The sequence below is a fragment of the Corvus hawaiiensis genome, chromosome 5, assembly GCF_020740725.1.
Source record: "Corvus hawaiiensis isolate bCorHaw1 chromosome 5, bCorHaw1.pri.cur, whole genome shotgun sequence".
NCBI classification, from domain to species: domain Eukaryota; kingdom Metazoa; phylum Chordata; class Aves; order Passeriformes; family Corvidae; genus Corvus; species Corvus hawaiiensis.
The window spans coordinates 49,509,481-49,527,783 of NC_063217.1; the positions used below are offsets into that span (position 1 = coordinate 49,509,481).

The 18,303-nt window shown below is 38.3% G+C and overlaps 1 protein-coding gene across 2 annotated transcripts; it reads left to right on the plus strand.

Moving 5' to 3' along the window:
• Window positions 1–1,558: 1,558 nt before the first annotated feature.
• On the plus strand, window positions 1,559–17,962 carry RBM46 (RNA binding motif protein 46). Of its 2 annotated transcripts, XM_048304894.1 has the most exons (6): window positions 1,560–1,828; window positions 4,066–4,227; window positions 7,847–8,314; window positions 9,827–10,609; window positions 14,738–14,797; window positions 16,179–17,962. In XM_048304894.1, exons 1-6 carry the CDS (start codon window positions 1,798–1,800, stop codon window positions 16,202–16,204), a joined length of 1,530 nt encoding a protein of 509 aa, XP_048160851.1. In that variant the 5' UTR covers window positions 1,560–1,797; the 3' UTR covers window positions 16,205–17,962. The 2 variants fall into 2 exon arrangements, with proteins under 2 accessions (XP_048160852.1, XP_048160851.1); XM_048304895.1 differs by lacking the exon at window positions 14,738–14,797 and having other exon boundaries at window positions 1,559–1,828.
• Window positions 17,963–18,303: the final 341 nt, after the last annotated feature.

Sequence of the window (18,303 nt, forward strand, 5' to 3'; positions counted from 1 at the left end):
CTGTACATGGCAACCTATCCAGTGTCACTTACACGAAATACAAAGAAAATGCTGAGGAATTGTGGGTTTGGGTTTGGGTGGGTTTTTTTTTTTTTATCTAAAAGATTGCCTGCATTCCTCCAGTATTTCCCACCAGCAATAACAACTGAGATACAGGGAGTTTTTGGCCAGGGAGTGAGCAGTCTGTAAGGTAACAGGGACGCACAGCTGCCGTCAAAATGTCACAAACTTTGACTTAATACACCCCAAACTGATTCCTATGAGACCTTTGTGGCTGATTTAGATGGGGGGGAGGGGGGGGAGGAAATAACCAAACAAAAACCAAACAGGTACCTGAAATGGTGGTGAAATTTAATCTTGAAGGCAATAGCTTTGGTATGTTGGCAATTCAGAAGTTTTACATGGAGACATACCATCTGTAAATAACATGATGAGTGTAACATGCCATTATTAACAAAAGCACAACATGCATTCTCTTTGAAAAATAAGCAAACTCAAATGGCCAAATGTCAAATATAATGATGTAGCAATTCTGTGGCAGTACAGATTTAAAATGAGATTGCTAACAGCTCTGGAACATATTCATAATAAAGATGAATTTGCATGTCCTGAAGTTAAAATTTCAGGGATTCTCTGCCTTATTAGTAAGTGGTGTTAAGGATGTAAACCTTAGGCAAAGGGAAGGGGAGATATTTTTGGTGAAAGTATATTGGTTTTGAAAGACTTTAATTTACTAGATGGGGAAAATGGGCCACAACATTTTGGTAACTACTTGAGGAACTTGCAAGCTAGTCTCACACCCCGTATTAACCCTGGTACATTGGATGCATGCCTGACTGCATGAGCCCTAAGGAGTTGTGATGGGAGTTCAGGAACAGTGACAGAACTGCAGGGCCTACAACCCAACTGGCTTGGCAAGTGTCTGCGAAGGAAATATTAACTGAGCTGTCAGGGACTGAAACCAGACAGATCTTCCCCCAAGCAACCAGCAACAGGACAAGAGGACACAGCCTTGAGCTGCACCCAGGGGAGGTTTAGGTTGGACGGCAGGATTTCTTCACAGAAGGGGTGATTAAATATTGGAATGGACTACCCAGGGAGATGATCAAGTCACCATCCCTGTGTAAGATGGGATGTGGCACTTAGTGCCCCAGTCGAGTTGACATGATGGCGTTGGGTTGTAGGTTGGATTCGACTTTTTCAGAGGTCTTTTCCAACCTAATTGATTCAGTGATATTTCACTTTGCTATTACTGGTCAACATGGACCTGCACAACACTAAAAATTACCTAAAGCACAAGTGCATACCAGAGCACATCCTAAAGGCCCAAATACGCCATTTCGGGGAAGAGAAAAGCCGAGGACACAAAAAAATATACCAGCCAGATTGTGAAAACGGTAACGCTGAGGTGAAGAGCTGGCACCCCTCAGGAACGGAGGGGGATTGGAACGCAGGGGCGCTGAGGCGGCGCCGCGTGCCCGCCCGAAGGGCGGGAGCAGCACGCGCCGTCCCAACGGCTCCAGCTGCGGCTGCGGCGCGCGCGCCAGACACGGCCCTTCGCCCAACCGTCACCGGCTTTAAAGAGCGCTCGCGTGCCGGGCACGTTTGCCTCGCCGCGATTGGCTGGCACGGCCTGTCAGTTGTATCCGTGCCCGCCCTCCGCGCCCGCTGATTGGCCGGGCGGGGCAAGAGCGAGGGAAAGCTGTGGCCGCGGGGCCGGGCGCATGAGGCGCTGAGACTGCCGGCGGCCGGGCTGCGCTCTGTGGCGTTCGGCTCCCGACGGGACAGCGGGGAGTCATGCCGTGGCCTCGTCTGCCTGGGGATAGCGGTGGGTTCGGGTCTTTGCCGTGCCGTGGGGGGAACGCGGAGGCAGCTTGATGAGGGGACGGAGTGGTGTGGAGAAGGGGCCTTGACGTGCGAGTCGGCGGGAGTAGTGGAGGGAGATGCCGGGGGTGTTGGGTTTTTTCTCTTCCCTCACCGCCCCACACGCAGTCGCGCCTCCTCCCGTGCGTGGCGTTTGTGCCCTGGGGTGTGCCCGAGTTTGGCTTGCTTCCTGCATGGGTGTTTGTAGCTCCTCAGGGCCGCTTCGCCCCTTCGAGCTCCCGCGGTCCCAGTCCGGTGCCCGCTTGCTGCACTTGCAGATAACGACGTTCCCGCCCTGGTGTTAGAACTCACCGAGACAAAGGGAAAATAAATTTGCCTCTTCCTTGCTCCAGCTTCGTTGTTTTCTTCATCACTTGTTAGGCCTGAAGCTGCCAAAAGATTTCCTAATTACGGAATCTCTGTGCAGCTTGTAGGCTGGGAAACCCAGTAATTCCCTTGCTGAAAGGAGATGGGACACCGTTTGTAGCAGAGAGGAGCCATGCTGTTCCTGCTGATGCCTGTCGGGGAATTTTTTTTGTGCTCTACCCTGCTGCTTTTCCGGAATCTCATTTTGATGAAGCCAGGAGTTTTTTTCACTGTTTGGTTTTTTAGTGTCCAGTGACAGATTTAATTTAAGCTTCTTGAGAGTGGTTGCTTGCATGGATTCCTGCCCTAAAATGAATACCTACTTGGTGAAAAGACAGAAAAGATACCTCCCCACCAAAAATCTTCTTTTTTTCCTAGGGTTGGGAAAAAATCACTGGTGACACTATTCTAATGAAAGGATTTTTGGAGTCTGTTAGAATGTCATGTGAAGGCTGTTGTGAAAAAAATGCGCTTAGAAATAGTGATTACAGTGATGCAAAGCACATTAGAAATGACAAAGCTGGGGCAGGAGTGGCGGAAGCTGCAGCCCCACCTCTGGATAGTAGTATCATTGCATAACATCCATAAGTGTAGTAGGGGAACAGGCACTTCATCACTCCATAAATTAAGTCTGTAATATTTTTAAGAACTTCAGTTTTGTTCAGCAAATAATAGTGGGTTGTCAAGAAACATTTGTGTAAACTTTAAGCTGTTTTTAAGTGTTTTTCTTGTAAAAAGTAAACTGCTGATGGCTCAGGACATTGTCTTTTGGAGTGTGAGCCTGAAGACGAAGAAAGCTGAAAGTAAAAGGGGAACTGATAAACAAACAGTGGTACCTTATTTTTCTGGCGGTGATTTTTTGGGCAGCATTTCTTTTGAAGAAGTGACGTAGCACCTGGAAATGACATTTGGACAAAGGATTGGAGTGATGAAAAAGATTGCTTGTCTAAGTATCACAAACAGTAGGCAGAAAATGTTGGGAAAGGAATAAATAAATGGGAGGCAATGAAAGAAACATCTGACTTGAGATTTTTTTAGGGGCTTGCTAATAAAGTTGGTAATTGCTAAGTGGTGTGGTTGTTTTCCATCACGTGGGTGACAGAAACTTGAAGCTGTTGGGTGAGATCTTGGCATGCCAGAGAAATAGGAGGTAGGGTAGCAACAACCATACTGATAAACCTGCTTAGTTTTTGAAACTGTGAAAATAGATAAAGCCATGAAAATAGGAATCCTAGAGGTGGGATTATTTCACACCCTTAGTTTTGCCGGACAGTTCTGCCCAATTTTATTATGTATTGGTATTAATTAAGTTATTTATGTTCATGAGTTCTTTGAATTCTTTCTACTAACCGGGCATGGACTTAAGGTGTTCCTCAAGTATTTTCGTTCTAAAATACAGTTTTGAAATAATTGGTATTTTTATAAAATGTAGTAATGAGAAAATGGAACTTGTCACCTCAGGTAGCTTATTGATCCCTTACACAGCTGTGATCACATGGTTTATGAAAGAATTCATTCTTCTACTTGAAGGACAGCATTCTTAAAAATAGTTGTGCTGTTTATGTTGTGATAGCTGTGATAGCACTTAGGAGAGTTTGTATATAGATTATGTAGCTGCTGGTAAAGTTCAAGATTATCCCAGCTACGGAACAAATGTTGTGAAAGCGAGTACAGAGGTGATAATGGTTGGATGTAGGACTGAAGCCTTACGCTAAATAAAGTTGCAGTAAATAGGCAAATATAGCCTAAATGGTTTTTCTGTATTTTGGTAGCTTCTGCATGCACATAACAACTTAGAATTTGCTGAATTGGAATATTTGCCATATTCTGTTGAAGCTGTTGCAGATGTGCGTGAGGAGAATAAAGAGGCAGCAAATGGATGCGGCAAAATCCGAAGTGGTGCTCAAAATGGGGCTGCTTTACTTGCCCTAATGGAGAAGACTGGATACAGCATGGTGCAGCAAAACGGGCAAAGAAAATTTGGTGGTCCTCCACCAGGTAAGCATTTCTTTTGAGATTTCTTTTGACACTGAAAATTGGTGTAGCCTCATGTTGTGTATCTTGACAGTGACAGTAGTAAAAGGTTAAGGAAACAGTGTAAGAAGCACAACATGTATGGGGAGAGCCCTGGTGTGTTTTACAGTTTCCAGCAATTTAAGATCTTTTGAGCTAGACTATGTTGAACATTTGCTTTTGGTGGATTTCAAAAGTCACAGCTTTAAAACCAGCTAAAATTGACAGGTAGCAGAACAAATGTGGAGCTCAAAATGCCGAGTGTGTTCCATATGACTGAGAACACGCTTCAAAACATTTAGTGGCACAGAAGGGAAAAAAAAGTTGGTGATAGAGGCATAACCTAGTTAATGTCTTCTCTGACTGCTTACCACTTGCGTTGGCCAAAGCATTTTTTTTTTTAATGAACATTTGTTCTCTGAGGGAGCACCAGTGAAGATTAACTCATTTTGTTTTCAGAGTTGAGGATAAAACATTTATTTTATTTTGAATAATTTTTCCAGTGATGTTGGCATCAGCAGTGTACAAGAATTTTTCTACTAGGCCTGGTTGTATGACATGGAGTACAGTAACTCTTGCTTCTGAATCAGATCATGCACTTAGACAAGCAGAAAAGAGGAGAATTCTTTGTGCTGCTCTTTCAGTTCATTCTCACATGTGGCCTGTGATCCCATGTCTTTGTAAGTTATGCTCAGAAGCATGAACTCTATTTGCTCATTGCTATATGTAGTTTAAGTTAGAGCTGCATCAAAATTATTTCTCTGGAAGTTTTTCTGTTTAAAATTTTGTCTATACTTTTACTAAGCCTATATAAAATAGCAAAAGGAAGCCCTGTGAAACTATTTTGAAAATGGCACTGGAAAAAGAACTGCAGGGCATTGCTGACTTCAGTCAGTTCTTAAATTATTATATAACTTTTACATAATAATGATGTCTTTTAATTAGAACATTAGACAGTATTGTTTGTTTGGCAAAGCTAGTTTTATTAATATTTTCTGAAACTAGATGTGTTTGAAAAAGTATCTCTTCCATCAGTCCATTCATTGACATTAGTTACATATTTTTCCTTCAAATCTTCGTGTATTTTCATAGGTTTTTTTGGTTAGAAATTACCAAATTACCCTAAGTTGCTATAAATGGCTCTAGGCTAGATGAGACTTTAATGTTTGAGATGGCTTGTAAGAAATTACAATATCTTCATAAATGAAGGGTTTCACTGTGAATTTTGCTGATTTAGGATGTGATTTCTATAAGCTTGTGTTGCTGTCAAAGGATAGTCTCACTGTCAGCTCTATTCTCAGCAGATGTGGCTGAAAATTGCCCTAAAAAATTACAGGTTTTTACCTGACATCAGTGCAGTTCTTATTCAGTTTATGCCACTTGTGAAAAATGTATCTGTAGAGTGTTTAATATAGAAAGACAGAAGTGAGTTTTCATAGTTTTGTATCTGCTGCCATCTAAGCAGTAGGCCCAGTGATGTCACTAGGCATGTGAAGTTTAAGATGGCATGGATACTGACAGTGGAGGATTATGACTAATGTTGATTGAACTGCTCCAAAAATAGGAGTCCCGTTTTCTGTCGTCCGGAGATGAATCAAGTACCCAGTCAAGGAAACTCTCTGGTCAGCTGCTTGTGGAATGCTTTTGACTAACTTTCCGTGTTTGCTCTGCTAAGTACGTGTCCCTCATTGGCATATGTGGCACAGAGCAGTTTTCTTTAGGTCAGGAGTCAAGAGGTTAATTGCAGTTGGCAGTAATGTGCTGTACTGCTGAGTTAGTATGCAGCTTCAAAGTTAGAAGGGGGGCTTTTTGTATGGTAAATGGCTTTTACTTACTGAGAATCACTGTTCAATGAGTTACCAGACTGAGGAGGGTGGTAAAAGTTTGTCTAGTTAGTAAATAAATAAAAATTGTTACTTAATTTCATTACTTCCCTACACAATTTTTTCTTGACTGAGGTGTGCAGTTGCTTTTGTCTTTGGAGCTCCTAAATGTGGTACAGTTGGTTTATTGTTTTTATGTGGGAAGGGACTGGCACAATGTGAGTGATGGCAGTGCTTGGTCTGCAAATGGTGTTAGCTGCCATGTCCAGTCAGACCTCAGCTGAAGTGGTCAGAAATGTTTACAAAGGTGAAAATGATAAAGATGTGGAATGCTGTGAGGAACAGAACCAGGCTTTTTCCTAGGTAAGTCATGGCAGTGTGACTCCAAATGTGTGTCAATTCTGATGCCTTGGTAGCTTCCCTGTGTGCCATGTAGTTCTTTCTGTACAGTTAGTGTACACTTACAGATGAAAAGTTACTCTGTGAGAAGGCAAAAACGTCTCAATTCTGTTAATTTTTTCCCATGTAAATTACAGGCTCTTTGGCAATACAAACATGAAGGAAAAAGTGTTAATTACAAAATCATCCAAATATAATTTATTCTGAACTTCAAATCAAAGTACATTATTTAATCATCTTTTTGTCTAAACTTGTCAAGAGTAATTATTTTTTCACCTTGCCTCATTATGGTTTGTCATTTCATGCTAGTACTTACTAAGTTTTGTGTTGGTTTTTTCTACCATCTTTGTACTCCTTGCTTTTCCTCTTAGAGAAAACCTTTCTTCTCAAAAACTTTAGAAAAGGCTTTTAGTTATGATTTGAGTGTCTGCCTTTGAACCTTCTACCTGAAAGCCAAACGAACTTTTTTTAAATTATTTTTTTATTATTTTGGGGAAATGGAGTGCCATATTTGAAGATCACAACTCCATAATATTAAATGCATAAATACATTTTTGCATTATCTGTTGAACATATCTTTCAGTGTATATGGCAGAGATATAAAGCAATGTCTGAGTGTCCTTGGCTTAAGGAGAGAAGCATAGATGTTCTTGTAGCTTTCAGATGTCAGCCAAAGACTGACTTGTTCTGTGGTTTTTTATTTACTTTTTTTTTTCCTACCATCCACTACTGCCTGTGAAAACTGTGGTCTGTTTTTAGAGTAAAAGTGTTCAATCTTTTTGCCTATTGGAGAAAGTTTGGCTCTGTATCCTGCCTTCCTTAGGGAGTCCTATTTTATTGGATGAGTGGAGGTGGAAGCAAAATGTTTGGACTTTTTGATTGATGTCAAGGAAGAAAAAAAAAGTGCTGCACTGGGGACCCTTACCAAAATTTATAAAAATATGGGCAAGAAGTGCAGAGAAACATTTTGTATCTTTAAAGTGTTGCAGTAGAAAATAAAACTGAAGTTCTTACTGAGGTATTGTTCTTAGGTATATCAGTTTTATTAATAACTGAAATAAAATTGTAAGGGGCAAAAAATTATCGAAATAGAGACTCTTGGTAAACCTGTTAGCGTTTTTGATAACAGGTTCAGTGTGTTGTCATACAGATTCCATTGGAAAAAAACCCAGAAAATGGAACTGAAAGAAATACAAACTGTGCGTTTCTGGCATTTTGTTTTTATTTAAATGTAAAAGAAATAAGACATAATAGAAGAGAATGTGCTAGTTTTCAGTTGAGACCAAAAATAAATAAATAACTCCCACATTTGAACTGGGTGTGGGAGAAATGTGCCTATGTGGCATTTGTACTAAGATTGCTGTTGGAAAATTTATTTTAAGGTTGGGAAGGTCCTCCACCACCTCGTGGATGTGAAGTTTTTGTGGGTAAGATTCCTCGCGATATGTATGAAGATGAACTAGTTCCTGTTTTCGAGAGAGCTGGGAAGATCTATGAGCTGAGACTGATGATGGAGTTCACTGGTGAGAACCGAGGCTATGCTTTTGTGATGTACACCACTAAAGAGGAAGCCCAGCTGGCCATCAAGATTCTTAATAATTATGAAATTCGTCCAGGGAAGTTTATTGGTGTCTGTGTAAGCTTGGACAACTGCAGACTGTTTATTGGAGCAATTCCTAAAGATAAGAAGAAAGAAGAAATACTGAATGAAATGAAAAAAGTTACAGAAGGAGTGGTGGATGTCATTGTTTATCCAAATGCCACTGACAAATCTAAAAATCGTGGCTTTGCCTTTGTAGAATATGAATCTCACAGAGCAGCTGCAATGGCTAGAAGACGATTAATCCCAGGTAAAACTGTTTGTAATTAAACTGAGTTTTTATGGGAAGTATCTATTTCCATATTGTGGGGGGATGAGATGGTGGATCATCCCTGTTTTCCATTCTTTAAGGTGTTTTGAGAGTTTCGAAACTGCAGTATTGCCTTTTGGCTAAGGGCGATTTTTTATGTTTTGTTGTTGAGGAGGGTTTTGTTAAACTTTTTTTTTAAGAAGCTATAATTTAAGTAGTTCTGACAATTAAAAAAGTAGACATCAGTTTTATGTAATTTAGCTATTGTGATTTACATCAACATGTATTTGCATGGGCACACATTCAGTTTTCATTTACATGCACGAGGCTCTGTGCACAAATTCTCTCGAAGGTGAGTTTAGAAAGGATAATGCCTTCAATGTGCCCTGTGTTTTCTGGTGGTGTCATGAGTGACGTTATTTTCATCACTATGAAGTATGTGAATTTTTCATATTTTAAAAATACTAAAAAGTAGGTCTTGAATGTTTTAGTAGAAAATAATTTTCAGAGTTTAACAAGTAGAAGATCATTTTTTCATTGCGCCTTATTTTATACACTCTGAAGGAGGGAAAGTAGAAGGGATTAAATTGACTGAAAAAGAAGGGAATAGGTAAAGGTACAGTTAAAAAGAGAAATTCTAGAAGAGAAAGGAAGGGAAATGAACTACACAGGAAATGAAACAATATAGTTGAAGAAGCAAAGTCATTCAAGAAGATAATACAGCATTAGCTTTGCTGAAATGAATGCCAAAACTGTTAAGGCTAAGATGTAGGCAAGTCTTGTGTTAATAGCTGACAGAGTGTTACCTAAGGGTTATGTAGTATGTGTATGATATATACACAAATACATAATATGCAAACGTATATACAAAATGCAAATTATCAAATGTATAATAATATAATAAATATCAATACAGTACTTGTAATAATATGTAATACATTCAACATATTGGGGTGTATATATATATGTATATATGCAAAGTGGTGGGAGAAATACCTCCAGATCACTGAATGGAAAATAAACCGGTATGATATGCAGAATGATAGGTTGACATGAGTAACAAAACAGGTTTGGTTTTGTTTTTTTCTTTTAATTTGGGTTCTGGTGTCTGATGCAACATAGAGTAAGGTTTGTGTTACAGATATACGCTTAGATTACTATTTCCAGGTGTTGCCCATACTTTTTAAAGAGGTAATATTATTGAAGAGGCTCTGTTTAGTAGCTAGTTAAATACATTACTTTTGATCTCCTTTTGTGTGTGTGTATATGCATGTCGCAAAGTCTTTGTTTTGACAGCTTATGGTGCTTAATGAACCCAAAGGTAACAGAACACTTGTCATTTTTGCAGAGTCTCATTTACTTTAAAAATTTCAAGTAACTTAAGTAGATGCAGGCAACAAAACCCAGTTTCTTGTGGTATGCATCACATTTGCTTTTTTTAGAGGAAGGTGATAAGAATGATTCTCGTTTACTGTGCCTGTTTCTTATTTACATTATGCTTCTTTGCTGTAGGAACGTTCCAGCCCTGGGGTCATACTATTCAAGTAGACTGGGCAGATCCTGAGAAAGTAGTTGATGAAGAAACTATGCAGAGAGTTAAAGTATTGTATGTGAGAAATTTAATGATATCTACTACAGAGGACAAAATTAAAGCTGAATTCAACAAGTTCAAGCCAGGAGTAGTTGAACGTGTAAAGAAGTTGAGGGACTATGCTTTTGTTCATTTTTTCCACCGTGAAGATGCAGTTGCTGCTATGTCTGTAATGAATGGAAAGTGCATTGATGGAGCCAGTATTGAGGTAACACTGGCAAAGCCAGTTAACAAAGAAAGTTCTTGGAAGCAACACTTTAATGGTCAGATAAGTCCCAGTTCTGAAAATCTCTTAGGGTTTCCTAACAAAGAAGATGGTACTCAAAAATCCTTGGGGAAACCAGCAAGTCTTTCAGTTCGTCTTAATGGTCAGCACAGTCCAGGCCCCCCTGAAGTTGAAAGAAGTACATACCCCATTTTTCCAGGAATAAAGCTTACTCCAATTAGCATGTATTCTTTAAAGCTGAGTCACTTCAGTTCTGCAGTAATGCATCTGGATTATTTTTGCCATAAAAATAGCTGGGCACCACCAGAATACTGCTTGTATTCAACCACAGGTCAGGATGGGAAAATACTCTTGGTGTACAAGGTGCTTATTTCTAGTATTGCAGATGATTCCCAGAGTTATTTCATGCCAGAAAAGCTCTGTACAACAGTAGAAGATGCAAAGGAATTGGCAGCACAATTCACACTTTTACATCTAGGTAAGCATAAACACTTTTGTTTACTTATGAAGAACTGAAGCTAGAAAAGTTACTTTCAAATTGTTCTTGGTGTACATATCTTGGTGCACATGTGTTTTTGTATAAAGTAAAAGCTAGTCTACAGAAGACTTGGTTCTTGTGTCAGTTGAGTCTGGACCATCAGATGAGAGCACTGAAGAAACACTGTAAATATCTGAATGGCCCAGTGCCAGGGTCATTTTTGCTTACGTTCATCTACTGCAATGATGTATAAGGAAGCATTAGATGACATGTAAGTGACTTAAGTTTATCTGTGAGATGAATATGGTGCTGAAAATTTATTTGAAAGTCTGTCTGCTTTCTAGCATCTTCATTTATGTATGTTCCATTTTTTAAAATTAGAATGCAACTACTAGAAAAGGGAAGTTTTTATATTAAGAAATTGGAGGTGTTGAGATTTTTTTTATTTGGTTGGGTTTTTTTACCTAGCCTGTTCTAATTCTGGTGAATTGGAAAAGTGATTGCAGTACATTGTTAAAATAGTGTTGCCGTTCTTCTCTTCCCTGTACTGCTACTTAGCTCTTGTTCTGGAAGTCTCTTGAGATGTACGTAGGCTGTGATGAGATTTCTCCTTTGGATGAGTTCATAGCAGCCTTATTTCAGGCTTGACTATGATGCCTTTTGTTTGCAATGCATGACTAAAATGTAAACAAGCTTTTTCTTCTTGCTTATGTTCTTGCTTCTCATTGGGTTTGGATTTGGCATGGCCAGAAGGTCTTGGAGGAAGAAGAACTTCAAAACACAAAGCCTTATGCATTGTCTCTTCTTCAGCCAGTGGTGTGATTAGTTTACATTAGTGGGCCGCCTCCAGAAGGTGATGCTTTCAGATGGCCAAAATGATTTTTAATGATAAATGGCTAAGTATCTGTCTGGTTTTGTACACGCAGCATTTGGTGGGCAGCATTTGACTAGTTGAGTGTCTGTTTCCATATTTTTCTCACTAGGAAAATTAGGGCCACACCTTTATAACCCATGTAATCCTGAACACAAAGGATAAAAAGGGTACTAAACTCAAAATAATGGTGTAAGGCTCTCCTGAAGAGTAAAGACTGTTGCGAGTTTTGTACCTGCCCAGTTTGCTTCTTTTGTTACCTAAAGTTATTTTCTCTCCTGTACTTCTCTGGGAAAGAATCAAGGGAACAATTATAGAAAGTTAGATTAAGAGTGATTATTCACAGCTGTGGGCAAATCCTGAATGCAAAGAAGTTTTTTAAAAAGTGAAGAAGGTATGTGTTGAGATCTTTATCTCTTCAGTTATAATTACAAGTGCTATAGGGAAAAGGTTTCAAAGTGAATATAAATTAATAGTATTCCAAAGCTTTTTAGCACTTGATTGTGCCATACAATCACAGTTAATGTGAATTGGTATTTAACAGAATTCCCAAATACCAGGTTTGTTTTTTGACAGCTGTCCAGCTAGTGGCCTAGTGCTAGTAGTGCTGTTTTGTTATCTTTGAATAACTTTTTTTTTTTTTCTTTTGATGGCCTCTGTGCATTCTGGTTTGTGAGGATTTGGCCCTGCAAAGAGCATACAGAACCCTGATTTGAAGCAAACATACAAGGTTGACTTTTGAAAGATACACATCTTTCATATTGATTAAAAACCCTGTTTTTGATGTTGGCATTGTTGTGATACTGAAACACAGCCCTAAGGAGTCTGAAAGTACAATTTATTTTCCCTATCTAATCTACAGAAGTTGTTTCTGTTCCAGTTTATTATATATTCTATGTTGAAAGAAATATCTGCAGGTAAAGAAGAGTTGCTAGATGTGACAGAATCCTTCCTTCTCATGGAAGTGTTGCATGGTTTGACATGTTGAATGATGCTGATGCTGCTGATGGATGTGTGGGTCGTGGTTTTTCTTTGGGGCTTGGGGTTTTGTCTGTTAGGGGTTTTTTTGATAACTAGCAGTAATTTGAAAAAAGTCTGAGTGTGTTTCTTGGAAGCAACTTACTATAAACATGAATGTGCAAAGATGACACAGGGAATAATTCTTTCTGGTAAGTAACTTCTCTTACAGGAACCTAGTTTTTTGGCCACTTAAATTTTGATGATGTACAGGGTGGGTTTTGCTGTGGTTTTTTTTCTTTTTAAAGCATATAATTAGTCTAAGGTAAGTAAATGAGAAAGGACTGCTTTGATAGGATTTTAAAACTGGACTGCTTTGATTTATAATCTCAAAGCATTCTGGCTTTTTTTTTTTTTTTTTGGGATACACATTTCTGTTTTTGCTTTCACGCGTTACAGAATACTTGGCTTTTACACAAGTGTATATAGTACTGGTTCACAGCAGTCCTGAGCAGACAGCAGTACAACAACTAACCACTTGGTGTCACTTGAATATTTTGTAAACGATGGTTCTTAGAAAACACAGAAAACTACTTTGTCAGGGAAAGATTAATAAGCTACATTTTAATGTTACTAAATGAATCACTGACAGATCAAGGGAGTGAAGACACTCAGGCTTGGCTAAATGTGTGAAAATCACGTCTGGATGCCCATTTGTGAGAAAGGGAGCGGAGCTACATGTTGAAATTTCAGAAGGTGAATGTTGTCAGAGGGAGGATTGGGGGGATAGAGGAACAGAATAAGGAAACACCAGAATGTCCTGTAGAAAAATTAATACCTCTGCCATTAATTTGAATCGCATTTCTGCACAAATAAGTCTGTGCCTTCAGAAGTTACACAACACCTTAAATGTCAATTGCAAAGTGGTGCTTGGCTGTTAAATGTGGCATCCAGTTAGAAAAACATGTGAGACTTCCTGCTGTTGCCCGTGCTGGAGGTTGACTAAATGTGAGGCAGCTCCAGTTCAGAGACTGTATAGTTGTGTAATTAGCACACACTTGATATTCCACCTGTGCTCCAGAAGCACTCTTAGCGTAGAGTCAATACCGAAATAGGAGGTGGTGTTATCATTCAGGTCCTTTGCTTCAGTAACAGTGGTTTGTAGCTAATGGAATCAAACTGGCTCATCCACATATCTTCAAAGTAGAGGCAGAAGAAAATTTGGAATTGCATAGATACGCTCTGAATTGTTGGAGAACTCCCACCTCCCTTTTTTTATTAAGATTAAACATCTGAAGCCTGGAAAAACAGAGCCTTCTTTTGGAAACTATTATTTTGGTTGGTTTGCTTTCATTTGCTGCTGTTGGAATTCCACTGGTTTAAGGAAATACCAGAACATGTCCGAACCTATTTCTAGTCCTTAAGATAACACTCTCTATAGCAAAGGCTGAGTCCTGGGAAATTCTCTCCCTGCTGAGTTTGACTTAAGGGTGATGGGGAAGAATGGGAGAAGTTCCAGTAAAGTTTCCTGTTTCAGGGATCTGCCAGGTTTGAAATGGGTATTCCACTAGAGGGTGTTCTTTGCACTTTCACACTTGCTAATTCATGTTACATCTCACTGAGATGCAATTTATGAAATTAATTTGTGAGGTAGAAGAGAATATTTTAAAATATTTGTAAGAAAAATATACGGATAAATCTCCAAGAAAAAGTCTTTTAATAACTAACTATAGCACATAAATAACAGTTTCCTTCCAGTTCCTCACATATAACTTTTATAGTAAATAATACTGAAATAGGTGGAGCAGCCATTGTGTCTTACTACTGTGAATTCACTTGTTTAAACATCTTAAAATTGCAGTAGCAATTTTAAGTCATGGATAAAACTTTTATAAGCTAGTTCAAGAGTCTGTATTTAGCATCTGTGTCTCAGAACAAACGTCTCTGCAGACTGCTGTATTAGATTTTGAACATTAAACCTAAAGGTCAAGTGAGATGGTTTTTATGTTGTTGTAGGAATTTTCTTTACTTAAACATTGCCGTGGTTTGCTTTATCAAAATTAGTTATGTTGCTGTTGGAGCAAGCAACAGCCGCAAATTTTAAGATTTTTGAAAAAAAATACAGAAGTTGCTGGCTTTGTTTAGCAAATACAGATGATAAGTGGTGATTTGTGGTTTAGGGGGTTTTAGTGATTTTTAGAAAGGCTCAGGAGGTAGTATAAGAAGTTTTTTAACAGTATGAATTTAGAAGTCTGAAATATTTATCAGGTGACTTACACATATAATGGGTTTTCTTACAGCCCCCGAGCAAGCATATATAGCATTGCTGTCCCTGAAGGCGGCATGGTGGGATAGTAAAGGTGAGTAAGCCTCTCAGGATTGTTTATTGTGGCTTTTTGCCCTCTCAGAGACATTGTCTTAGCTGCAATGTTTGCACTGTTTGTTAGAGAAGTTGTACTTTACCCACAGACGCAGCTCTAAGAAGGATTTCTAGAGATTCTCTGTTGCTTTTCTCCAAAGGAGACCATACCTCTACTGCCCTATAATACCTGCTGATGGATCACGCAGTCTCATGTTCTTGTCGGTTGTGCAGCGCAAAGGAAGGTTATAGTTTTTACTCCTAAAATGACTCTGAGTCATTTTTCAGTTGTTTCTTAATTATTTGCCTTTCCAGCTTGGGTTTAAATTTATGTTGAGAAGTGGGAGCTCTTACTCCTCTGGGCACTTAGACTATTTTTTGGCTAGTCAGTTTCATGGGAAAGAGACTACTGTCTCCTCTGACTTTTTTTTGAATATGCTATTGTGGATGAATTTAAGTGTGTATCTGTCACTTCTGAGGCCTCCCTCTTTTTTTTTTTTTTTTGAATGGCATGAGAATGGTTTTTAAAAGCTTGCAAGGCAGTTTGAAAATGGCATTAAATGCATGCTCTGTGTTAACTGCTGGAAGCTTCTAATCTCAGGCACACAGAATATTTCCCAAAGATTCAGTTATTTTTCAGCTGCTGCTTATGGACAGGGAACACAAATTTGTAAATCTTGGCCTGTATAGGTGAACTTGGAAAAGAGTAAGAGAGATACAACAGTGTTGGACTATATTTATCTGTGAAATAACTTGTCTGCCTTCAGTAGAGTCAGTCACTTCACAACAGGATATAATTCAGCACAGTTTTTTCTACTCCACTGATGATCACAGTGAAGTTGGGTTTTGTTTATGCAGTGTACATCAGGCAGAACTTGGTGCATAGTTGAGTGCAGACTCTGATTTAAAGTGTTAAATATGCAATATGAATTATGCTGCTGTGATGTGTATGATACATGTAGCTAATATGGCTCAGAACAGTGATCTAATATGCACTTGAGAGTTGTCTGCATTAATATTTTGCATTCAGTGAAGGTGAAACAAAGGGCTATTATGATGAAGTTCAGTGTGTGTCTGTGTATATATATATATATATATATAGGATGAGAAAATGTGTTCAGTACTGAAGAATGGGGTTTCTTAGAAGTATAAGGGTCTTAGGAAAAAAAACTCCTTGAACAGCTGACTAAACAGTTTCTTAATTATTTTGAGTTAGTGCTGCAGAGGAAAGGGAAGAATGAGCATTGGCATAAGACTGTGAATGCTTTTGTTACACCATTATCTTAAGTTCCTTAATAGTTAAGTCCATGTTGAAACAGATAATTCAGTATGTTTGCTGAAATCAAAGTCTCTTTCATCCCCCTCCCCCTCTCTTTCTGCAGCCAACTGTACACCCTACTTGATTTGAATTTCCCTGAAGAAGAGAAGTTTGGAATTTATTGCTTTGGATCTTGTCATGAAAGGAAAAAGAACACCCCACTGATACATAATTATTGGAAATTCACATTCCGTGTTTATCAATGAATAATTCTTCAAAGTGTGTGTATTAAGCATTTCAATTTAAAGATTAGTGAAATTGAATGTTAAATTGTTTTGGTTAGTTTGATTAAATTTGGGTTTTAAAACATAATTTGTTTAAAAGATTTTTATTACCTGTAATTGTTTCAACACTAAATATAAATTACTGTTGTATAGACTATTTGCCACAATTCCTACTCTTGTATTCTCGCACAGAATTTTTACAGCTTCTGTTGTATGTAATAAATCTTAAACAAATGTTAAAAAAACCCACCAACAAAACAATAAACACTATTCTGTCAACTCTGCCTTTTCATACATAAACATGCATAATATGAAGCTTAAATACCATCCCTCCAGTTTGCTTCCATTAACTTGATGCAAAATTTTGTAGGAAGAACATGTCCAATAAAATCTTTACTTATGATACAGCATTACATCAATGGAAAACTTGTATTTTGAAGGACTTTATTTCAGTGTACCATCAGGCTACGTTGCTGTAGTCATAACATTGAGGTTCAATATCTTAGTTAATTCTTGGAGATGGTAACACTTTTATCCAGGCTCTCCCTTGAAACCAGCGCTTGTGCTTGCCTTGGGTAGCCGTGTGGAACAGCAGCTTGCTCACTTTATAATCAGACCATGTTCTTCTTAAAAAATATTGTTTAGCATTAAACTGAAAATAGTTTTTGATTTTAAAAATCAGATATATGTAATTCATTTTGAGTGAGCCATCTTTATTTTTCTTGTGACTATTTGGCATTTCTCAGTCAAGTGCTTTATTTATTGAATGACAAAAGGATAACAACTTTACCTTTTTAAAAATCTGAAACTAATACAGTAGACCATTCTTATTTTTGGATTTTATACATAGTTTCAGTTCTTTGACAAGGAGTGGGCCAAGTGGTTAAAATGTCTAAGGGCCTCACCTATGCAAGTATTGTTTGTAACCTGTTGTATCTGAAAATTGTTTGTCAGAAAGGAATATTATGTAGACAGAAAACAATGCAATGGAAAGATTTCAAGTTGAATAATTTTTCTTAAAAGCAATCAACTGTGTTGGTCCACTATGTATTTTGGTTCAGTGTATTTCATCACCATATTAAATTGTCTTTTTTGCTGTTAATTTAGGTGCAGTTGTAGCAGTTTCATTTTTTTTGCATTTGATATTAGCTACATAATAATTCTTCTAAACGTTGCAATTTCGAACGTTGAAATAATGTGTTTGACTTCTGTACGTGAATTACCATTTATATTAAATTTATGCTGTTCATATTTGGTGTCTGTAAAAGAAAATAAATCATTATTTTAGACGTGGTACCTTGACAAACTTACTTTGCAGGATTCACTTTGCTTTCTCTAGTAACAGGCTTTGGCCAGAGGCCGCAGTGCTTTGCTGAACAAAAGGAAGGTGATTAAGTGGCTGGGTGAACGCTTGAAAAAAGAAAAGTAATTCTTAAACAGCAGGTTGGCTCATAGCTTCTGTCGAATGTGAAAGTTGTTAAAAGGTTAGGATTTCCTACAAACCTCATGAGGAAAGGGAACAGGGAACTTGTTTAATCCATGTTTAAACTGAGTGGTTCCTAAGGCCAAGACAAAAACTAGTGTTTGAGATAGAATGATAGAGTATAATGCTGATAAGATACAGGGTTGGTAATTTAAAAGTGTTTTCCTGGCAGCCTGAGAATTCCAGTCTACAGACTGCTGAAATAAGCTTAATTTTATTTTTTAAGTGTCTTGATGAAGACTCAGGTTTTTGCATTTCTGCAAAGGTAAAATCCGCATTGTTAGCTACTTAAGGGAGCTGTGGGCTAAGGTGCACAAAGATTGCGTAATATTACAATGAATAGCAGAAGAAGAGCTGTGAACAAAAGGAGGTACTGGAAAGCCAGGGGATGGCATTTTTCAGGTTTGTAACATCCTTCTTCAGATTTCCAACTGTCCCTCCTGTCTTTGAGGCAAAAACACCCCCCAGCTTTGCTACAAACT